General features: G+C 58.0%; 1 protein-coding gene and 1 long non-coding RNA gene across 3 annotated transcripts; one reads left to right on the forward strand and one right to left on the reverse strand.

The window, feature by feature from the left end:
* Nucleotides 1-951: 951 nt before the first annotated feature.
* IMPDH1 (inosine monophosphate dehydrogenase 1) lies at nt 952-18,253 on the forward strand. Of its 2 annotated transcripts, XM_059933464.1 has the most exons (16): nt 952-1,159; nt 5,262-5,360; nt 7,473-7,521; nt 11,016-11,117; nt 11,261-11,335; nt 11,643-11,849; nt 12,001-12,088; nt 12,923-13,122; nt 13,772-13,862; nt 14,089-14,184; nt 15,174-15,317; nt 15,412-15,556; nt 15,873-16,016; nt 16,168-16,251; nt 16,823-16,839; nt 17,508-18,253. In XM_059933464.1, the coding sequence occupies exons 1-16, from the start codon at nt 990-992 to the stop codon at nt 17,606-17,608; spliced, it is 1,812 nt and encodes a 603-aa protein (XP_059789447.1). In that variant the 5' UTR covers nt 952-989; the 3' UTR covers nt 17,609-18,253. The 2 variants fall into 2 exon arrangements, with proteins under 2 accessions (XP_059789447.1, XP_059789448.1); XM_059933465.1 differs by lacking the exon at nt 16,823-16,839 and having other exon boundaries at nt 953-1,159; nt 17,508-17,620.
* LOC132371838 (uncharacterized) lies at nt 14,795-22,197 on the reverse strand. The gene is made up of 3 exons (XR_009504994.1): nt 21,951-22,197; nt 21,582-21,747; nt 14,795-16,029 (listed from the first exon to the last, which is right to left on the reverse strand). It is a non-coding gene; the product is annotated as an uncharacterized LOC132371838 (long non-coding RNA).
* Nucleotides 22,198-22,554: the final 357 nt, after the last annotated feature.

A 22,554-nucleotide genomic window follows, 5' to 3' on the forward strand; every position in this document is an offset into this window, starting at 1 on the left:
ATGCATCTTAGCCCACAGTCGTTTAGTGTTTACCATTTGCTCCCTCAGATTGTCAGATTTTTGTGAAAAAAAAAAAAATATATATATAGTATGAGAATTGTCAACTGTTTATTTTCTATCTATTCTGTTTCCTTAAAGAAATTGCCTGAGGGCAAGGACTCTTACTTGCCAACTCTGCTAGGTGCTCAATCACTGTTGCTAGTCATAACAATTATGAAAGAGGAAAAAGTATGCTTTCTAGTCAGCAGATGAAGAAGTTTGAGCACCTGTGTGCTCAACCCCACTCCCTGGTTATGGGGTACCCCAGGCAAGGGAAGACAAGGCCCTTTTCCTTAAGGAGCCTGCAGTCTTATTTGTTCCTTCCTCAGGTAGTGGCGGGTAAGGGCTAAGGAAAATCTGTTTTCCTGCTGTCTAAAGGAGTGTGTTGAGCAGGCAAAGGGGGCAGTAGGCAAAGGAAGATGGATAATCTCCCCGCCTATCTTGCCCTAGCAAGGTAGGTCTGCCGCTGGCCGGTAGGAGGCGATTCAAAGGACCGTGCCTTCGTTCGCAAGAGGCAGAGGCGCCCACACAAGACGCGAAGAAAACTCCGGCCGCTGATAATACTCTGCGCTCTTTTCTGGTTTTCCTTAGAAGGGGCCAGGAGAAACTGGAAGGTCCGGACGGCGGGAAAGGGTGGAGGTCCTCTGCAGTTCCACTTCCGTCTCCCAGTATCCTGTGGCTGATCCGGGGATGGTAGAGACGGGCTGAATCTGGGCAGCCGCGTAGAGTGGCCGGTGGGAGTGCGTTGCCAGCGCGGAAAGCCCAGCGGACTCCCTCCCCCGAGCGACCCGGTCCCCGGGACTCGAGTCCCGCCCCCGGCACGCAGGCCCCGCCTCGGCGGCCCCGCCCCTTCCCCGGACCAGACTGGGCTGCGCTCACTCCCTAGCCCGGGCCGGGGAGCCTCTAGGCGGAGAGGCTCCCGCCCACCCGCCCTGAGCCGCGGCGTCCTCATGGAGGAGCCGCGCGCTCCGCCAGCCGGGTCGGGGCCGCTCCCACCGCCGCTGCAGGGAGGCGGAGCCGCCGATGTTCCGGAGCCCGGAGCCCGGCAGCACCCGGGACACGAGACGGCGGCGCAGCGGTACAGCGCCCGCCTGCTGCAGGCCGGCTACGAGCCTGAGAGGTGACGCCCAGGGCAGAGCGCGCGGGGCGCATCCGGGGCGGGCGCGGCGGCTCTGGGAACCAGGCAGCGCTGCGGGGGAGGGGAAGGGTAGGTCCCACCACCCATGCCTTCTTACCGCCTCAAGCTCTAACTTCCTGAAACCGGGCTCAGACGCCCCGCACCCAGCTTTGGTTGGGAGATGCAGGCGGGCACTGTGGAAAAGGTTCAGCGCTGTGTTGCACCGGGGAGCAGGTCGGAAGAACGATCCCTAAAATTTTAGTCCTGGATCTGACCTCAACTACACACCCGAGCCAAGTGGCTCCAACTCCTGGGGTTCAAACCGAGCCTATTGAAGTCCATGTCCAACTTTGCTTACTCCTCCTTAGCCGTTTCCTCCTAGAACTATCTTCAGAGTCTTCCTGGCAGGTGTAGGTGACCAGATGGAGGGCCTCCTCGGAGTCGAGTGAGGACACCGTCCCCTCCTCACCATTCACTGAGGTCTGATGAGGCGGCCAGTGCAGCTCACCCCAGGGTCTCTCCTAAGATTCAAAACCCCCTTTGCCCTTACCCTGCTGGGGTCTGTTAGGGTCCCTGGAGGAAGAGTGGAGGTGTTGATCTGGGTCCCAGGGGACTGACTGAAAAGGAGACAGTGGCTAATCTCTGGATTGTATCGCAGCTTGAAATGCAATCCCACTGTCCTTCCGGTCCAGAGGATTTGGACTTCTTTCCCTGTCCCATCTGTTGGTGCTCAGCAGCTTGGGGAGGTGACCTGGAAGCTGGGTTTGAGGGGGGTGGGGTGGGCGGTGGTCGGGGGGAATTAGCCCTGCAGCTCTGCCCAGGGGTTGGCCTCTTATGTAAGAACTTTTAACGGCTTAAGGGGCTGCTGGGTGAAGGCTGGCCCCTCCTGCCCCCGCAGGCTGGCTCTCTAGAATTGACTGTGGTTCTGGCAACTGTATCCTTCCTCCCATCCTAGAAATCCAGCTACTGGGGCTCAAGGTCCAGGGCAATAGAGAGAAGCTACAGGAGGTGAGGGAGTGTGCTGGGGCACACGGGGCCTTGATGGAAGCAGTGCCGTGGTTGGAGAAGGTATTGCAAAAGTATCATTTCAGAACACCAGGAACATCCCTTCTCCAGATTGTACTTCTGCACTTGTACTATCCCCACACCCCCACCAGACTCTGAAGAGCCTGTGTAAAACCTGAGACCCAGCCAGGTGGTGTAATGAGATTCAAAACCTGCTGGCTAGACCTCCATCTGCCATCACTAGCTTAAAGCTGTGGGAAGAGGACAGGGTTCCATGAGAAGTCTAGGTCTGAGGCCAGAGTTATTGCTCTCTGGCTTGAACTTGGGCAAACTATGTCCCCTAACCCAGGTCAACAATGTTATTAGCACTCCCCCACCCCACCTCTCCCCTCGGAAGTGTTTTGAAATCTTGTCCTTTCAAATAGCCCCAGACTAGAAAGAGACCTCTGGGCTCCCTGCCTGGATATGGGTGCCCCCCCCCCCCGTCCTAAGGAAGGGGCTTGGGTCTGTTCTGTTCCGTTGCCCTCGCAGCTGCTAGGTGTGGAGCCTCAGGGGACCAACAGCCCTTCCTCGAGCTGAGGAGGCCACTGGTTGCCTGGTGTCTCCTCCCCATGGAGGAAGCAGTGGGGGGAAGATCAGGAAGAGGGAGGAGGAAAGCTGGGGGGGGGATTAACAGTTTCTGGAAGAGGACAGCCTAACGCAGGGCTGAGCTCAGCAGCTTAGAGTAATGAGGAGCCCTGACACAGGTCAAAGCAGGAGGAGGTGTGGAGCAGCAGGAGACGGGAGTGGGGCTGTGAGGTCTGTGGCCACCGGGAAGAGGACTCTCCCCACAACTCAGCCTGGCAGCCTCCTCCTCTGGTTCTGAGTTCTACACTGGGGCAGGTGTCATACTAAGGTCAACTGAGATGGCAGAACCCAGCTGCTGTCCTGGGCCCCAGCCCTGGTGGAACCTTGAATAGTACCCTAGTTGCAGGAGATAGTGACCCAGAGCAGGTCCCTCAGAGACCCAGGGAGACCACAGGGGCAGCCCGGGTGCTGTGCCTGCAATGCTATCCTAGCCCCATCCTTCTATGGCTAGAAAGGTGCCCAGGACAGCCCTGAGTGGCCAGGTGCTTTCTGTGGCTGGTCTCACTGCTCTGCCTCCAGGTGGCCAGTAGGAGGTCCTAGTGCTGGTCCCCTCAGGATGACCCTCCTCCCCATATGGCTCAGGCCCTCTGGATGAGTCTGTGAGTGCAGAGGGATCAAGTACGTCTCAGGCATCCCTAGCAAGTTGGCCCCAATCCCCACTCAGCAAAGAACCCCAGCAGGCCCTCTCCCCCACTTCTCAACACCAGAGGGCCTCCAGAGGCCCCCATCAGGAGCCTCCTTGGGGCTCCCTGGGTAGAGAGGGAAGCTTGGGCGCCTGTGATTTTTCTGGTCCCCCCACAGTAAGAAAGAGGGCACTGTGGACATCTGAGCCCCCTGCAGCACTCTCGGCCTCATGGGCCTCATCACCCCAGCTCTGTGGGAAGCCTCCCCTCCCCTCTGCACACAGATGGGACAGGCTGTGTTTTCCTGGCAGGGTCCTGGGGCGTCACGGGGGGGGCTGGGCATCCCAGGGAGTTTCCCTTGGGCCTGGCTGCCACCACACTGGGGAGAGGTAAACAAACCCAGCCTCGAGGGCTGGGGATGGAGGGAGTACCACAGACAGCCACCTTGCCAGGGAGAGGACTGTGTCCCTGGCCCAGCTTTCCCTCACTTCACCAAGAAATGAGCCGTAGGGACCATAGGAGGACAGAGGGAGGAGAGCGTGGCATTTGGGCCTGGGGCAGAGGGTGTGGGGGAGGGGTGGAAATCCGCTTTCTGGCTTCTGGTCAGGCAGTAGCGTTAGTAGTTCTGGTCACGCAAAGGGGGAGGGTCTGCCCCCTGACACCCCACCTCCTCCCATGTGAGTCAACTTGCTACCTAATCTTACTACCTTCATGTAGAAATCTGGGTCTTGCTGGACATCCAGGGCCACCAAATGTCTGCTTTGGGAAATTCTCAAAACTTCCCTAGCCTCTGCCCTAATTTATATGTATACATACTTGCCTAGGCCAGGCCTGTGATCCTCCCTCACCTTCCCACCATGCTACCCTCCCAAATAAAAGCAAACTTTCCCCTCTGGGGTTAAAACCCACGGTATCCACACTACTTTTTGAGCTGGGGATGAGACAGGATGTAAGACTGAAGCATTGGATCAGGAGTCAGGTGTAGTACCTGTCTCCAACCCCTCCTGAACTGTAGATTCTGCATCTGTAAAGCAGGGGTGGGGTGGGACACCTAATAATTGGCAATTACTAGATTGTAGAGTAAATGTGATCATTTATGAAAAACGCCTGTAAACTGCAGAGGGCTCCAAGGCCACCCAAAGGTCAGGGATTGTCATTGTTAAGGATGCCTGACCCCTAGGACTGATGCCCGGTTGTGGGGAGCGCGGGCGGGTACACTGCCCGGAGGGTACAACCTCAAACTGCTGTGTTGGGGAGCTGTCAGCCCAAACCAGTTCCTCAGGGCTCCAGGCCCTGGTTAAAGTCTGAGCCTTAGTCTTGGGAAAGGTAAACCATGTGAGAGGTAACCCTGGGGCTGGGGAGTAGGGCCAGGGGAGACTCAGGCCGGCGGGGTCGGATGGCTTGGGGTGGCCCAGGATGCTGGCGGGCCTGGTGGAGGCGCTGCGGGGAGCCTAGGAGGCGGGACGTGGAGCGGCGGAGGGGGCGTGTCCCGGCCTGGCTCAGCCCCCTCCTCGCGTTGGATCCACACGTCCTCCCCCGCCCCGGTCCCGAGTGGCCGCTGTGCCACTGCAGGCGGCCCTGGGCGTGCGCGCGGCGGCGGCGGCTGGGCCGGGCTCCGCGGGGCTCTTTGTGCTGTTCCGGGCGGAGGCGGCGGGCTCCCGGGGGAGGGGCGGGAGGGGAGGGCGGCGCCCTGGGCCCGCCCCGCCGCTGCCGCAGCCCCCGCCCCCGGCCCTCCCAGCCCGCGGCGGCAGCGTGGCCGTGGCGCGGCGTCAGCAGTAGCAGCAGCGGCAGCAGCGGTAGCGGGGCGGCCCGCGCGGGTGTTTATGTCGGGTCGCGGTGTCTCCTGGCAGCATGGCGGACTACCTGATCAGCGGCGGCACCGGTTACGTGCCCGAGGATGGGCTCACTGCGCAGCAGCTGTTCGCCAACGCCGACGGCCTCACCTACAAGTAAGCGCTGGGGGCCTCGGCCCTACCTGGGTGCGCGCACTAACGCGCCGTGACCCCCCCCACCCCGACTCCCGGCCCTGGCCCTGCACGTGCACAGCTCCCCCCTTGGTGACGCCCGCGTCCCCGGCCCGACTCGAGCGACTTGGGCGGGGGGCGGGGGGGGAGGGCTGGGCAAGGGAAGGAAGGCGGCCCGCGCCGAGAGCAGACGGACGTGGCACAGCGACATCGCGGCCCTCGGTGCCATGCCCCGTTTCTGGCTAGATCCGGGTCCTGCCTGCCCCCTTCCTCCTCTCACGGGCATCTTGGCCGCATGGAGGGGCCTTGGGGCGTGTGGGAACGCGAGATGTGGGAGTAATGGAGACTTTCCAGACCTTGGTCCACGACACCCTCTCAACTCCCAGCGTCACCACGAGGGCAGAGGGGGCCCTGGAGCCCAGCTAAGGCAGCTGCTTGGGTGTTGCCCCCAGGAGATGCCCAGCTGGGCAGTTGGGATGGCTCTTTTTTTCCACTGTCCAGTCCAGTCTTCTTTCCATTTGTGCCCCTGGCTGCCTACAAGTTAGTACTGGTGCCCCCCAGGCATGAGTATTCTTTGACTATCACCCACCCAAGCCCACCTCACCCAGGAGTTTTGAGGAGGGCAAGACCTATCCATTTGCCTCTGGCTTAATGTGCTTTTCCGTGGGCCCTGGGCCAGTTGTCCTGTTGGCTGCAGGCCTGGCACTAGCTCTTCTTGTGGCTGCAGGACTGTGTCCATGCCAGGAAAGAGCATCAGGACCTGGGACTGGGGTGGAGTGAGGATGCTGGTGAGCCAGGAGCATCCCTGCCCTGTCTCCTGCTAGTTCCTGCCTTTGCCTGTAAGCACTCCTGCTTGGCAGGCGGTTTCCCTGGACACCAGGATACCCAGTCAGTCCTGAGGAGTGTCTCCTCTTCCTTGTCAGAGTAGCTGGGGTGTGGGCCAGGTGAGGGGTGTATATAATACCTAGAAAATGCCAAGGGGCCCAGACTCCAGCATTTCTTCCCTGCCTCTAAGTGAGCCACAGAGGCCTCTTCACTGTACAGAAGAAGGGCTGCCTAGGGACAGGGGCAGTGAAGATTCTTTATTTCTTTGGTGGTCTTTGATGAGGGGGGATAGAGTATCTATGATATAGTTTCCGTGGAGTCTCCCAGGGAAACTTCCTAGGGAAATTGTTCTAGGCCTTGGGGCAAATTAAAGACCCCACCCCTCCCATCCACCCTATAGCTTTTCCTTCCTGCCCTGGGGTGCCCGATGGCTTTGCTTAGTCTGGTTGGGGGTGTTCCTGAACACCATGGGGCATGTGCTTTTGGTTGTGTCTGTCTAGGCCCTGTGATTTCAGGGAGATTGAACCCGTCGGGGCTCCTGGGCAGTGGCACTGTGCTTTGCCTTACGCATGCAGGCCTGCATTCCCTTTCCACGCTAGTGTTGGCCACTACCGTGCTTTGGCTGGGCCTCCAGTGTCCTGGTCCTAACTATAAGGCCCCTTCCTCCCCTTTCCCATCCCAGGCCATGTCTGTTGGCTGCTCCCGTCCAACTGGGCAAACCTTTACCAATGCCTGCTCTGTCAGAACATGCCCCGCACTCAGCCCCCTGGGGTCCCCCTGTGCTGTTCTGAACCCTGTGTGACTCAGCAGCCCTGGCACTGGGCTGTGCAGCTTGTCCTGTGCTGTGTGGTGTTCATGCCATGCTGCCCTACTAAACTGTTCTCAGGTGTATTCTGTGTTTATTTATTGTCTCCCCCTCTCAAGATCGAGAAGTTTTCAAGGGCAGGCACCTTATCTGCTGTGTGCTGCATTATGGGAACGTCTAGGTTCCTAGACGAACTCTGAGCCCTGAAGACAATGGACATTTGGGGCCAACTGCCTTGGTGGCGCCCTAGGACCACAGAGCTTACGCCACCTTTGGCTCTAGCTCTCTGGGCTAAAGTCGACCAGATGCTAGCGAGGGGCATGAGGGTGGTTCAGCCCTGACATGGCACAGGGCTCAGAGGCTCTGCCCATCTCCCCACCCCCGTGCTGCTTCCCCTGGCGTGGCAGGCCCTGCCCTTTTCAGGGACTCCTCCTCACCCAGGAACAGTCACTTTCCTCTCTTCACAGCGATTTCCTGATTCTCCCAGGATTCATAGACTTCACAGCTGATGAGGTGGTGAGTATCTCTTCCACTGATGGGGTAGAGGGGATGTGTTTGTGGTGCCAGAGACTGATCTCTTGCTCAAGGGCAGGGTGTGGTAGAGACTCTTTCTTTCTTTCTTTCTTTCTTTCTTTCTTTCTTTCTTTCTTTCTTTCTTTCTTTCTTTCTTTCTTTCTTTCTTTCTTTCTTTCTTCCTTCCTTCCTTCCTTCCTTCCTTTCTCTCTTTCTCTCTTTCTCTCTCTCTCTCTTTCTTTCTTTCTCTCTTTCTCTCTCTCTCTCTCTCTCTCTCCCTCTCTCCCTCTCCCTCCCTCCCTCCCTCCCTCCCTTCTTTCCTTTCCTTTCCTTTCTTTCTTTCTTTCTTTCTTCCTTTCTTCCTGTGTTCGGCCTTCATTGCTGTGCGCGCAGCCTTTCCCTAATTGCGGCTAGCAGGGGCTACTTGCAGTGCAAGGGCTTCTTGTTGTGGTGGCTTCTCTTGTTGCGGAGCACAGGCTCTAGGCGCGCGGGCTTCAGTAGTTGTGGCACGCGGGCTTCAGTAGTTGTGGCTCGCGGGCTGTAGAACGCAGGCTCAGTAGTTGTGGCTCATGGGCTTAGTTGCTCCGTGGCATGTGTGATCTTCCCGGACCAGGGCTTGAACCCATGTCTCCTGCACTGGCAGGCAGATTCTTAACCACTGCGCCACCAGGGAAGCCCAACTTTTCTTTTTTTTAAAAGCTACACCTTGCCTCTTTTGCAGCTTGTGGGATATTAGTTCCCCAACCAGGGATTGAACCCGGACCCTCAGCAGTGAGAGTGCAGAGTCCTAACCACTGGACCACCAGGGAATTCCCGGGAGAGACTTTTCTTGGGAATGTGGTGGATGTAACCTTTAGTGCTGTCGGAGAAACTGGCACAGTCAGTGGATTATGCCTAATGGGTTAGAGACAGCTATGGGGATTTGGGGGTATCCTGAGAGGGGGGCCTGGCCTGAGGCCAGAGGGCTCACTGACAGAGCCTGAGGTGAGGTTCAGAAAGGCCCAGGGAGGGGGTGGGCAGGCACGTGGGTGTGGCTGCTTTATTACTTACTGGATTTTGTCTGAAGTGCTAAGCAAAGACATCATAGAAGCCAGTAAGATTATGGAGACTTTGGAAGAGGTGGACAGACTTGTTTGTGGATCCATGATATATAAGAACTGGCAAGAGGGTTTGAAGAAGTTAGATTATGGGGGTTCCCTGGTGGCACAGTGGTTAAGAATCTGCCTGCCAATGCAGGGGACACAGATTCGAGCCCTGGTCCGAGAGGATCCCACATGCCACGGAGCAACTAAGCCCGTGCGCCACAGCTACTGAGCCCGTGCATCACAACTACTGAGCCTGCGCGCCACAACTGCTGAGGCCCATGTGCCTAGAGCCCGTGCTCCGCAACGAGAGAAGCCACCGCAATGAGAAGCCCGCACACTGCAACAAAGAGCAGCCCCTGCTCACCACAACTAGAGAAAGCCCGCGCGCAGCAGCGAAGACCCAACACAGCCAAAAATAAATAAATAAAATAAAAAACATTAAAAAAAAGAAAAAGGACTTCCCTGGTGGCACAGTGGTTAAGAATCCGCCTGCCAATGCAGGGGACACGGGTTCGAGCCCTGGTCTGGGAAGATCCCACATGCTGTGGAGCAACTAAGCCTGTGCGCCGCAACTACTGAGCCTGTACTCTAGAGCCCGCGAGCCACAACTACTGTGCCCACGTGCCACAACTACTGAAGCTTGCACACCTACAGCCCATGCTCTTCACCAAGAGAAGCCACCACAGTGAGAAGCCCGCACACCACAACGAAGAGTAGCCCCCGCTCACTGCAGCTAGAGAAAGCCCGTGCAGCAACAAAGACCCAACACAGCCAAAAATAAATAAATAAATAAATATTTTTAAAAAAAAAAAAGAAAAAGAGATGAGATTTAAAAAAAAAAAAAGAAGTTAGATTGTGGACGAATACAAGGAAACAGTGCCTCCCTTAACTGGAGGGGCTCAGCAATAAACCAGGTGAATGACCAATGTCCTTTACACAATTAACATATGACAAACCTACAGGAGCCCAGGGGCTAATGCTGATGGGTGTAAGTCATTTCATGGAAAAGTTAGATTATTCTATCATGAATTAATACACGTTAAAAAAAAAAAGTTTTTCTGTTGCTGTTATCATTGATATGTATTCAGGTCTGATTGTCATGAAATGCCAGAGGGCCCGAGTGTCCCTGGATCACTTATACGTTGGGGAAGCTCATGTCCAGCCTGTGTAGCCAGTGCTGACACAGACAGATTTTTCAGGGGGAAATTAGGACTATTCTGGATATTCCCCTTGTGACAGCAACCAGGAAGCCTTCTTGGTTTGGCTGTTCAGTTTCTGAGCACCCTGGCTTTGTGCCAGATCCTGGGCAGGGTGCAAGGAAAAGAGGGCTGGGAGAAGCCCTCCTGGCCGTCAAGGGTCTCCCTGTCCTGTGGCCTATGTCAGGAGGCTGTGGCTCTTCTCCTGTGCTAGGATCAGAGAGGAGAAGGGGGAGTTTTCTAGACTGCAGGGCCAGGGTTCTCAGCCAGAGTCTGGGAATGGACTGCAGGGGCCTTTGTGTCTCCAAAAAATTATATAGCAAAGTCTGTGTCTGAGGGTTTTGTGGGCTAGGATCCACAGCTGTTGGCCTGAATCTCAGAGGAATCTGTGATCTGGCCTTGGCTGCCACTCACAGGCAAATGCTTCCTGAATATCCTTGCAGTCCTGAGCTCTCCCTTGAGCTGCAGACCCTTAGTCACCTACTCCCGTGGATTGGATGTCTAATAGACTGCTTCCCACGCCTCCACGTTCCCAGTGCCCAGCATCTCCCACCTGGACCTGTCAGCAGCCTCCCTGGTGGTCTCTCTGTTTCACGCCTTGTCACCTGGAATCCCATCTCCACATTGGAACCCGAGTGACCTCTTTAAATCAGATCATGTCTCTCCTCCGCCTGAGGTCCTCCAGTGGATTCTCATCTGAAAATTGAATGCAAGCTCCTTTCAAGGCTGCATATCCTTGACCCGCCCCCTGCCTCTCAGCCCTCAGCTGCTGCCTCTTTCCCTCCCCTCCACTCTACTAGCTTTTCCTTTCTTAAACGCACCTCAGGGAGAATTGGAATCAGAGGCGGGGTTTCACACACAGCTCCCTCAGCCTGGAACAACAGTCCCTCTTTGGGGACTTCAACTTGATGAGTTTTCATTTGTCGCCTCCCAAGAAAGAGGTTTCCCTAATCCCCACATTCTTTCTCCAGCGGTCACTTTGCCTCGTTGGTTTCCTTTGGAGCCGTCATCCCAACTGGAATCACCTTGTGCACGTTTCGTGTGTGTCGTCTTTCCTTCCGAGTATAAGCTCTGCAAGAGGTAGCAGAGACTCATCCACCTCGCTCACTGCTGTATCCCCAGGGCCTGTCCTGGTGCTAGGTACATGTAGCAGCTCAGTAAATGTTTGTCGAATGAATGATAAAACTTTTCACATAGCCTGTGTCTCCATCTTCAGGACCTGACTTCAGCCCTGACTCGGAAGATCACGCTGAAGACGCCACTCATCTCCTCCCCCATGGACACTGTGACAGAGGCTGACATGGCCATTGCAATGGCTGTGAGTTGAGCACCTGGGTGGGGACCCCAGGGCCAAGAGGACCGAGTGGGGTGGGCGTCAGGAGGAATTGGAATCAGAGGCGGGGTTTGCAGAGTGAGGAGGGCTGGCCCCCTGGCTCTGACCATTCTTCCCTTCAACCCCAGCTGATGGGCGGTATCGGTTTCATTCACCACAACTGCACTCCAGAGTTCCAGGCCAACGAGGTGCGAAAGGTCAAGGCGAGTACCAGGCCCATCCTGAGAATGAAGATGCCCTCTGGCAGCCTCCGCCTCACAGGCCCTCCCAACCTCCCATTGCCAGCTCTGCGGGCCGGTGCGCTCCCTGGCTGGTGGCTGTGGGGTCTTGTCTGCCCTTCTCCACAGTGGGAGCGCAGGGCTCAGCCCTCGTTTCCCCACTGGCCTCTTGCCCCGTGGCGGGCCCTGGCTCCCCTGTGGCACAGCCAGGAGACCCTCGGCCCCCTGTGGCCAGACTGTACACACCTCCAGCTTTCTTCCAGCCTTTTCCTTCCCCTGTCTCTGCCCGCAGAAGTTTGAACAGGGCTTCATCACGGACCCTGTGGTGCTGAGCCCCTCGCACACCGTGGGTGACGTGCTAGAGGCCAAGATCCGGCATGGCTTCTCTGGCATCCCCATCACCGAGACGGGCACCATGGGCAGCAAGCTGGTGGGCATCGTCACCTCCCGAGACATCGATTTCCTCGCCGAGAAGGACCACACCACCCTCCTCAGTGAGGTACCCGCGGGGCAGGGAGAGCATGGCTGGGGCAGAGAGGACCGCACGTCCCGGGGCCTCAGGCCGGTGCCTGTGACCAGGGACCAGAGGGAGGCCTGGCTCCCTTCTCTCTCACCTGCCAACCTGCAGGCAAATGTTCCTGGCCCCACAGGTGATGACACCGCGGAATGAGCTGGTGGTGGCTCCAGCGGGTGTGACACTGAAAGAGGCAAACGAGATCCTGCAGCGCAGCAAGAAAGGTACCAGGGAGGAGGTGGAAAATGCAAGAACCCCCCCTCCCCCAGCCCAGCTCCCTGTACCCCCAGAGCCCCCTGTTCCTTCACAGCCTTGCAGGTTGTCCCTGCAACTAGGCTGGGCCTCAGGGAAGGCTTGAATAACGTCAGGCTGGAGCATGACTTCTGAGGTCTTTTTCCTGACTCAGGAAAGCCCATCCCTTATTTGGCATCTTCACAGTATATTTCCCAAAACGACTAGTCCTGTGAAACACTCATCATGAAAAAAGGGCTCCGTGTTCTTACAAGTCTGAAAAACGCTGCTTTCTGTATTCCCCATCTTGCATAAGGAATTGTATGTTACTTTATCAAAGGCTCTGAGAAGTCTTGCGGTTAAATTTATTTGACATTGAGGCCGTTGACATAATATCCATTAGGTCCCTGTGGGACCCACTGGGAAATGCTCCCCTGGCCCATACTGGATTGTTCTCTGGGGTGGTGTTGGGCAGGACACACGTTTCGCCCTGTAGGATAGCCTCGTGTTTGTGCCCTAGCTGTGAGTTTTTTGACCACTGTGGCCTGTGGCCCTTCAGGGGAAAGGCTGCCAGTGCTCAGGGGCTGCCCACCGAGCCTGGCCAGGCCACAGGGCAGGAAGAGCTCCAGGAACTGGGTTTCTTTGCTTCCTGTTCCTTGGGCAGAGAGCCAGGTCCCTAGGAGCGCTTCCTGGGTGGGTGCTGTCACCTAGTGGTTGGTTTGGGTACTGCAGTGGAATCTCTGGCCTGGTCCATTTTCATTCTCACTAGCCCCCTACCCCACCCTCAGAAGCCTGCTCCTTCAATTCACCCCTGCGTTCCTTGTCAGGGAAGCTGCCCATTGTCAATGATCGAGATGAGTTAGTGGCCATCATTGCCCGCACTGACCTGAAGAAGAACCGGGACTACCCTCTGGCCTCCAAGGATTCCCACAAGCAGCTGCTGTGCGGGGCGGCCGTGGGCACCCGTGAGGATGACAAGTACCGCCTGGACCTGCTCACCCAGGCGGGCGCCGACGTCATAGTGCTGGTACGGACACTGCCCTGGAGCAGGGGCGGCTCAGTAGAGTTGAGGCTTATGAAGACCAGCTTCACCTCTAATTAAGCCCGGGGTCAGAATTGGGAGGGTCACTGGTACTCTGACAGCTCAGAACAAACTGTGGACCCCTCTGGGGGCCCTTCGCACTCATAACTTGATCCTAACAGTTACCACTCACGTGCAGTGAGCACCTCCCACTTGCCAGGCGCTGCACTAAGGCGTTCATGCAGATGAACTCAGCCCCCACAGCAGCCCCCTGAGGTACAATCTCCATGCCCACTTGTCAGAGGGGGAAACCGAGGCTCAAGAGGTTAAGTAATTCTGTTTGGTTCGTGAGTTGGTGGGAAGTGGATACGACCACAGGCACCATCTCTTTGCTGTGAGAACCAGCCAGTCCATATTGTGGGTATGAAAGGGCTTTGTCTGCTCTGAGACTCTATGTTAGTGGTGCTTAACCTTTGGGGGAAGGCAGGCCCCTTTGAGACTCTGCCGAGAACTGTCCAGTGTCTTCCCAGAAAAAGACAAAGGTGTATCCTCATACATCTTTGATACAATTTCAGGATTTGTCCACTTAAGACCCCTTCCCTCGGTGAGGATTCTCAGCCTCCAAGCCTAAGCTTTCCTGTCGCCCTTCTCACAGGACTCATCCCAAGGGAACTCTGTGTATCAGATCGCCATGGTACACTACATCAAGCAGAAGTACCCCCGCCTCCAGGTGATTGGGGGGAATGGTGAGTGCTGGCCCTTGCCCCCTCACTGTGTAACCTTTCTACGTCCTTTGGCATTCCCTGGTGATGGTATCGCTCTTGGCATGGAGGGGCAGGGAGCTGAATGAATGGGCTTTGGTCACAGCAGGTGAAGGGGAGGTGTAGACTGGGGTCCCAGGAAGCCCCCGGGCGGGGCAGGGGCAACCCATCCTCACACTGTTCCTCCTCTCCCACTCCCCCTCCCCCCCAGTGGTGACAGCAGCTCAGGCCAAGAACCTGATTGACGCTGGTGTGGACGGGCTACGTGTGGGCATGGGCTGCGGCTCCATCTGCATCACCCAAGAAGGTGGGTGTCAGTAGGAGAGTGAGTGACTGCCACTTAGAACGCCCCAGTCGCCCTCCACAGGCCCTGGGGCCTCAGTCTCGCTCCACAGATGCATGCAGAGTGCTCACTCAGCCAGGCCCCTTTCTGGGATGGTGGGTTCAGGGGTGACCCAGGCTCAGACTCGGCCTGTCTAGCCCACTGACGTGGGGGGAGGCAGGTGTAAGATGAGGTTACCGTGAGTTTGGGGTGTGTGTGCCAGTCTGCTTCTCAGATTCTGGTCAAGGAAGTCTAATCTGCAGGCCCAAGACTGGTGCATCTGGCCCCTTGGTCATGTCTGGTCATGTCTCCCAAACGCTGAATGACCCATTTGGTCTTCTCTGCCCAAAACATCTTCCCAGTTTGGTCTCTAAGCCTCTGCTTTTAACTGTCTACCTTCGCATTAGCTGACCCCTGAGGTGAGATGTGGGCCTTCTCCACAAATTAACAAATGTTAATTGAGGACCTACTGTGTGTCAGGCGTTGTTCTAAACCTTGGGGTGCAATAAGAACAAAACAAACAAAGGTACCACCAGAGAAGTTTTTTTTTCTCCTTTATCCAGCCTTGCATCCATCCTTAGATAAGTGCTGGTTCCTTAGAATTCTCACTTAGAAATGTAACACTTAAGGACCTTGGACAATTAAACTTAAAGAAATGCAAGCCAGTATCCCAAAGGAGGCTGTGAGTACCTAACTCTAGTAACTTTGTAAGGGAACTAGTGCCTGGAGAGAGGTGAGGCTGAGGGCAGTACTGATGCTGCCCCCGGGGTCCCCGTAGTGCTCTTGTAGGTGGGGTGGTCCAGGTTCCTGGAGTGCGTTCACCTAGTGTTATTTGCTGCCACTTATTTTTTTGCCGCATTAACATCCAGCCCTGTCCCTTTTCCCAAGTGGAGGTAGGGCACAAGGAGAAAGGGGCCTGTACTGCACCTGGCTCCCGTTGCTGTTGACGCCTTTATCTTGTGTACCGTCCCCAGTGATGGCCTGTGGTCGGCCCCAGGGCACTGCCGTGTACAAGGTGGCCGAGTACGCCCGGCGCTTCGGGGTGCCAGTCATAGCCGATGGTGGCATCCAGACCGTGGGGCATGTGGTCAAGGCCCTGGCCCTCGGTGCCTCCACAGGTGAGGGGGCAGGTCTGCCGGGGATTGGGCAGGCCGGTGGGGGGCGGTGGGAGGGCCATGGGGCTAGAGGCACTGACCCCCCCGACCACTGCAGTGATGATGGGCTCCCTGCTCGCTGCCACCACGGAGGCCCCCGGCGAGTACTTCTTCTCGGATGGTGTGAGGCTCAAGAAGTACCGCGGCATGGGCTCGCTGGACGCCATGGAGAAGAGCAGCAGCAGCCAGAAGCGCTACTTCAGGTGCCTGCCCCCAGCCCTGGCCCCAGGCAGAGCAGCTCCCAGCCCCTCAGGTCCACCCGAGCCTTTGACTGCCCAAGGTGGCACCCAGTCTCCACATTACAGTTCTGGAACCCAAGGCACAGGGCCCAAGTTGCAGACCTGGGATGGTGCCAGGGCCACCTGACTCGGAATCCATGCTTATTTATGCTGTAGTCCAGGGAGTGGCGGCTTTGGGGGTACTTCTGGGTGGTAGCCCCTCTGCTGGTACCCTTGAGAGGTGGGGTGGGGTCCCCTGAGCCATGGGTGGCAGGGCTCAGTCTTCCCGCCTTCCGTGCAGCGAGGGAGATAAGGTGAAGATCGCGCAGGGTGTCTCGGGCTCCATCCAGGACAAAGGCTCCATTCAGAAGTTCGTGCCCTACCTCATAGCGGGGATCCAGCATGGCTGCCAGGATATCGGTGCCCGTAGCCTGTCTGTTCTGCGGTGAGTGCTGTGACTAGAGGGGCAGCAGGTGGGGGGCATCAGGGAGGCTCCTGGTGCCCCCATATTTCCCATTTCCTTTCTCTCTCTCTCTGTCTCTCTCTCTCTCCTCCACCCTTGGTGCCCCTGACCTGCACCACTTCCCTGCCTGCAGGTCCATGATGTACTCAGGGGAGCTCAAGTTTGAGAAGCGGACCATGTCAGCTCAGATCGAGGGTGGTGTCCACGGCCTGCACTCGTAAGTGTGGCGGCCTCCTTGCCCCAGCTGGCTGGCACTGGGTCAGGCAGGTGGGGCCATGGTTCAGAGGCTGAGCCGAGGTCTCAGGGACCCCAAGGACCATCTGCACCAGGGATGGAGGCTGCTGCAGGATGACCCCCATCACCCTCTCCTACAGGGCCCAGCCCACCCTTGAACCCTGTCCTTTAGTCCCCACGCAGGCAGGCCCTCCCATCCCCTCGGGCATCTCCCCCGAGCCGGGCATGGGAGATGCGGCCTCTGGCCCCTCCTGGGCTCCCCAGCCCTTGCTTGCTCAGAAGCTTGGTGGCTGGTGGCAGGGGCTGGCGGTGCTGGGCTCTGGCTGGTGGCGGCACCAGGCAGGCAGGTGGAGGCTGGGGGCATGAGCCCTTGGCGGGGAGAAGGGCAGAGAGACAAGATGCCAGGGCCGGCGCTGGGGCGACCGTGGGCGGGGGCAGTGCTAGTTGGCAGCAGTAGTTGCAGGCATGCGGCCCCGCCCTGGTCGAGAGGGCCTGTCCCCCCAGGCATAGGCGGGCATCTAACCTGTGTCTCTTTCTGCCCCATCCTCCCGTAGCTATACCTTTCTGCCGTGTAAGTAACCGCGCTGCCCGGGCCAGGCGTAGAGTAGAGCAGGGGCAGTCTGGGTGGGGCCTGGGCTGGGGCGGGGCGTTGGGTTGGGGGCGTGCTGGGGTGTAATCATGGGACATGGGCCCTAGTACTAGCATCATACTTGGGGCAGCTGGCGGTGGCCCCTCCTCCAGAGGAACCATCCCCTCCCGGGGTGCAGAGAGATGTCCCTGACCACAGGCCTGAGGCTGTCCTGTCTTGGACTGGACCCAGTGACCACAAGGGACCTAGGCCACAGTGCCTTCAGGGGTGGGGTGGAGACGTGGGAAGCAGAGGCTCAGATTGGCCTGACCTTGCTCTGTGAGGATGGGCCGTGCCTTCCTGAGCTGTCTCTCCACCCCGGCACTGAGGACAGTCCACCAGCTGCGGCTGTGGCCAGAAGGAGCATGGCTGTCCCTGGGCCTGGCATGGTTCTTCCGGGAGCCTTGGCCCGAGGCGGACAGAGGCACGTGGCCTGCTTCTCATTCCCTCCGCCCCCTGCGGCTGAGAGGCAGAGGCTTCTGCAGCTCACTGCCTCTCCTGAGTCTGGGGGCCGCCCGGCGGCCCAGGGCTGGCCTGGGCAAGGGGGTCTGGGGAGGTGAGGCCACCTTCCCACATACCCACTCTGTTTCCCTCTTGCCTTGTGCCCACAGTTATGAGAAGCGGCTGTACTGAGGATGGTGGTGGAGGCCGAGGCGGCGGAGGGGTCATGCCCCAGGGTCCCCCTTTGGGTACAGCCTCCCTCCATAACTGAGTGGTCCACAGATTTGCACTACTGGTTCCCCAGCTCCTTTCCAGGGAGAGAGGAGGGGAGGCCCCGAGGGTCTGCGGCCCCTCCCTGGGCTTCCCCCGCAGAGTCAGGACTGCTCCCAGGCCGGGCTGCCCTGGGAGCCCCCCGGGTTCCCCCTTCTTCAGTCCCCCTGAGCCCAGCCAGCCTGGGCTCTCAGGCCCTGCGCCTGCCTCAGGTCTTTCTTGCTGCAGCCTGCTCCGGCCCGGCTCTCACCCCTGGGACAGGTGGCCCCTCCTGGCTTCTCCTGTAGGGCACCTCCCTCCCTAACCCCCATCCCAGAATTGGTGCTCTCCTGGCTCTGCCTCTGGCCCCTTCCCGGGCTGCTGCCCCCTCAGCCATGTGGCACTTCTGGGCTCCTGACCTAGGCCAGAGGGAGGTCTCTGCCCCCTACCCCTGGCCCTGGACTATCCAGGCCCTGCTCCTCAGGCCGCCCCATCCCTGGCCCTGGGGAGGAGGCTGCCCATCATTCCTGACTCACCCCCATCCCCAGGTGTACCGTTCCTGCCCTCTCCTCTCAGCTGCAGTTGAAGGCTTTAACTTTGCACACTTTGGGGTCACAGTTGCGTCATTGTATGTTAAATAATCTGAATAAATCAAGAGGTTTCAACGCCTCTGCCATCCTGTCTCTGTCCCTTGTCCACTGGACGGCTAGACCCTCTCCTGGTGGTAAGCTGGAGCCCAGAGCCCCATCAGAGCCGGGCCGCGGGGGGCGCCAGGCCGAGCCTCCCCGGGAAGGTGGTGAGAGTGCTGCGGCACTCCAGGGGGTGCTGGCGCAGGTGGGCCGCGTGGCGCGAGGTCTCCCAGGCCTGCGCCCACACCGGCTTGCCCAGCTGCTGCCAGCTGGCCAGCAGCTCCTGCAGGCAGGCCCTGTCGCAGAGGGGGTCATCGTGGCTGTAGAAGACTAGCGTAGAAGACTAGCCTCACGGGCGGCTGCCAGAAAGCGCTCACCGCAGCCTCGTGATGCTGAACGGTGCAGCCCGCGCACAGGTGGAAGTAGAGCATGGCTGTGGCCCTGACCACCAGGCCCAGGGCCTGCGGTCTCATCAGCTGAGACACACCTGTGGGTACCAGGGAGAGGGGGCTAGCGGCCATTGTCATGTGTGGCTCAGGACCCGCCTCCTGGTGGGGACAGCACTGACACGTGGGCTGCTGTGTATCCCTAGAGTTGGGGGTCCTGGGATGTTCACACTGCCTTCTCTGCCTCTGTTGTAGTTGGGCAGCGGGCACCCAGCTGTCCCACCAGGTACAGACACCATTCGGGGCAGAAGCAAGGAAGATGGCCTGGGAATGCTCTGGTGGCAGGAAGCAGAGGGGGCAGAAGGCCCTAGTTGTGGGTAGTGAAGAGCTGGAAACACCCCCATGACTGTCAGGGAGGGGCTCCCTCAGCCCACTCTTGGCATCCTGGGCCGGTAACTGCCCTCTCCCAGGCCCTTCCTAAAAGAGCCACGTGGTCTGGAGTCAGCCTCTCTCTGTGGCATTTTCCAGCTTTGTGGCATCTTCAGGGATGAGAAGGAAAGTGCTGGACTGTTGGGTGGGTTCAGAACTGGTTCAACAATGGCTCCAGGAGTTGTTGCCAAGTGACTGGGTCATCGAGAGTCCCCAGAGGCCTTGTGCCCTGGGATCTGTGGCCTTGGTGAGCACCTAGGAGTCTGAGGTGACCCAGCTGGGTGGGAGAAGGATGTCTGGATACCAGGGGATTGTAAAAGATGAGAAGGGATGGACCAGAACGAGGCCATGTTTCATGGTTTGTCTTGCACACTGCTTTACAAAAACCGTACAGGAAGCAATTTGACCAGCAATTGAGATGGAAAAGATCTAAGGATTTTTAGAGAAATGCCAAGTCACTCTGCATGAGTTTTCCTTTTGAACTAGACGTAGTTGGTCAATTAGAGCTGAGGAATAGAATGGGTTACTTTGTAACAATGACCTTCCTGTTACTTGAGGTATGTTAGCATTAGTTTGGTCCTTCTAGAGGAAGTTAGAGCACAGTGGTCCTCAAATTGTGGTGGGTATCAGAATCACTTAGAGAGCTTAAAAACCGAGAGGCCCAGGCTCACTGAAATAGGATAGGGTCTGGGCCTCTGAATCATCACTCAGCATCAGGTGATTCTGATATTTACCAAAGTTCAAAAATCACTGTTTTAGAGGAAACCTGTGCATCCAGTTACAGTTGGCCCTTGAACAACGCGGGGGTTAGGGGTGTTGACCTTCCACGCAGTCGAAAATCGCATATAACTTTATAGTTGGCTCTCCATATCTGCATATCTGTTACACATCTGCAGATTCAACCAGCCTCAGATCCTGTAGTGCTATAGTACGTATTTACTGAAAAAATCCCCATATAAGTGGACCTGCTCAACAGTTCAAACCTGTGTTGTTCAAGAGTCAACTGTACATGATTTCTGAGACTCTGCAAAGCATGTGTCCTAAGAAAAGAATTTCAGAAGGCACAGCACCTACTTCATGGCCTCACTGTGGCGATTATGTGAGTGAGCATGGAAAGTTATAGGCGCTTAGTAAATTAGCCTTAATAGAGGCTGCAGATAAAGGCATGCCAGGCTGGACCCAGACAACACGATCACTCTGGGTTGTAAATTCAGCCACAGTGGGGGAGGCCCAGATGGGACAAAACAACAGATGCTCCGGGTAGGAAGGCCACATCAGGTGGATGGTCAGAGGAAACCCAGAGCCACATTTAGGACAGATGCAGATTGCAGACCCCTTGGTCGGCAGAACTGCCTGTCCGCCTGGAGTCCAGCCTGGTTTGTGTGGCCCAGGTGCCCCCTCACCCTTGCCCCGCACGCTCACCCAGCGCCACGCGGTCCAGGCTGCCCACCACCAGGCTGTCGGAAATACGGCACCTCAGGCACTGGGCCACGCTGCTGTGGCGCCCCAGGTCCTGGTCCCTGAGCAGGAGCGTCTGTGCAAAGGTATTAGCCACCCAGGGAGAGCGTGTGCATCACCGGTGGGCAGCTGGCCAGTGGCCCAGGCCCTCACAGCAGTGCCAGCACTCGGGCAGCTTGCCCCAGGCCCTGGCGCGGGCACAGGAAGCGGCTCAGCACGCTCTCCACGGCCAGCACGTCGAAGCCGCAGGCCAGGTAGAGCTGCAGGTATTTGGCCTGGGCAGCTGGCTGCGCCCCCAGCCATAGCAGGAGCAGGAGCATCGGGCAGGGCCCCGGGGACCCTGGGGGGCCCGGCTTGCAGTACAGGTGGATGGAGCGGAGAGCTGGGTCGCCGTGACATCGGTGGGGAGAAGCGGGGCCGTGGCTGGTGCACCCGGGAGGACAGATGAAGAGTGGTGGGTGGCCCTCAACCACCTTTCCCCACACATCCGCTCTCAGATGGCACGACTGGGTAGCTCAGGAGAGGTCGGATTAGCCCTCTGAGGGCCCTTTAAGCTTCTGTGGTTCTAATGCCAATCAGGAACTGGGCAGCCAGCCCAGAGAGGAGGGGTCAGCACCCCAACTGCGTGCGACTCAGCTGCCCTCAACCTTTCCCTCCACCTGCTCCGCTCACACCGGAAGTGCAGTCTGGAGAGGAGGCGGGACCAGCCCCGGGGGCTGGTGGGGAGGCAGCGCCCCGCTCCACTCTTATGAAGAGCTTTTTGCTCCTTCAGGCTTTGCTCCAGGCTTGTAGGGCTACACATGCCCCAACTCCAGCATCTCTGGTCCCCCCTCTGCTTTACCCACAGGCTGCCCCCCATCTGGAGGTTAAGGGGCTAGTTCTATCCACCCCAGTGCACCCCCAGACGCCCTTCTGCCTGCAGCTGAGGGGAGTTTGGAGTCAGGGCATCTGGTCAGAGGGTAGTGCCAGGGTCAAAGGATGCAACCTCTCCCGGGCCCCTGCCCTACCACCCCGCTCGCTGTACCTGTTGTCTTCAGGGCAGTGCCCCTCACCTGCAGGGTTCGGACCCACCTCCATCAGCCTCCTCCTTTACCTTCCTTGCAGCTCAGCTCAGGAGGGAAGATGGGCGGGATCAGGGAGACCTTGGTCCCCAGCCTGCAGCTCCACGGCCTCTTAAGCCCATTGGCGACCTCAGCTTCTGGGCTGGGAGCCAGGGTGTCTGGCTCCCAAGGCATCCACATCCTCAGCGCAGTTGAAGTCTGGGAGGAGGCATGTGGGTTGCAAGGTGCAGTATTACCCTGGGACGGGTAGAGACCAACCTTTCCCTCTCCGTGTGCCTCTTCCTCGGTTTCTCTACTTGTGATCCTAACCGGGGAAAGAGGAGCACACCACCCCCCCCAGGCACCCCAACAGCTTCCTGTCTTTTGACCCCACACGTCAGCTGCTCCACCTCACCCTTCACCTTTCAGGGCAGGATGACCTCAGGATGGCCAAGCACAGGGGCTGCCTCAGGCAGGAATCCAACCCAGGAGACCTTGTCTCTCATAGCAGAGGGCTTTTTGCTTCTCCCTCTTCTGCCCCTCGACCCCGGGAGTTCCCTTGGAGGCAGGATGATCTGAGGCTCCAAGGGGTTTGTCTGACATGCTATCAAGGTAGGTAGGGAGGTTCTCCCCCGAGAAAAAAAGAGAAGTCAGGACTAGGGCATCAGGGGCTGAGCCGCTGGAAAGGAAGAGGGAGCCAGGAGGGGATGTTGCGTAAGGACCTGGCTGTGACCCTGCACGTCACTCTCCCACCCCCAATTTTAACCTCTTCCTCCCCACTGCTCCCTCTTGGTGGAAAGTGGACTAATGAGAAACAAAACGTGTGTCTGCACTGCGGAGTCCGAGCTTCAGGAAATCAATTGAGGGGAGGGACTTCCTTCGGACCCCACACTACCAGAGCCCTCCCCCGTCCTCGTCGTTCTCCGGGAAGGACATTGCTCCCACTCCTCCCTGTGGTTCACAGTGCTTCCAACTCCTTTCCATGCCTCTGGTCTCTGGGAAAATCTAGGGACAAACAGTAAGAAG

The sequence above is a fragment of the Balaenoptera ricei genome, chromosome 9 (assembly GCF_028023285.1).
Source record: "Balaenoptera ricei isolate mBalRic1 chromosome 9, mBalRic1.hap2, whole genome shotgun sequence".
NCBI classification, from domain to species: domain Eukaryota; kingdom Metazoa; phylum Chordata; class Mammalia; order Artiodactyla; family Balaenopteridae; genus Balaenoptera; species Balaenoptera ricei.

Excerpts from the sequence above, each read along its gene's own strand:
- IMPDH1 (XM_059933464.1), top strand. The coding sequence starts at position 990 with ATGGAGGAGCCGCGCGCTCCGCCAGCCGGGTCGGGGCCGCTCCCACCG. Across the intron at positions 14,185-15,173 it reads CATCTGCATCACCCAAGAAG|TGATGGCCTGTGGTCGGCCC; the intron begins GTGGGTGTCAGT and ends TACCGTCCCCAG. Across the intron at positions 16,017-16,167 it reads CGTAGCCTGTCTGTTCTGCG|GTCCATGATGTACTCAGGGG; the intron begins GTGAGTGCTGTG and ends CCCTGCCTGCAG.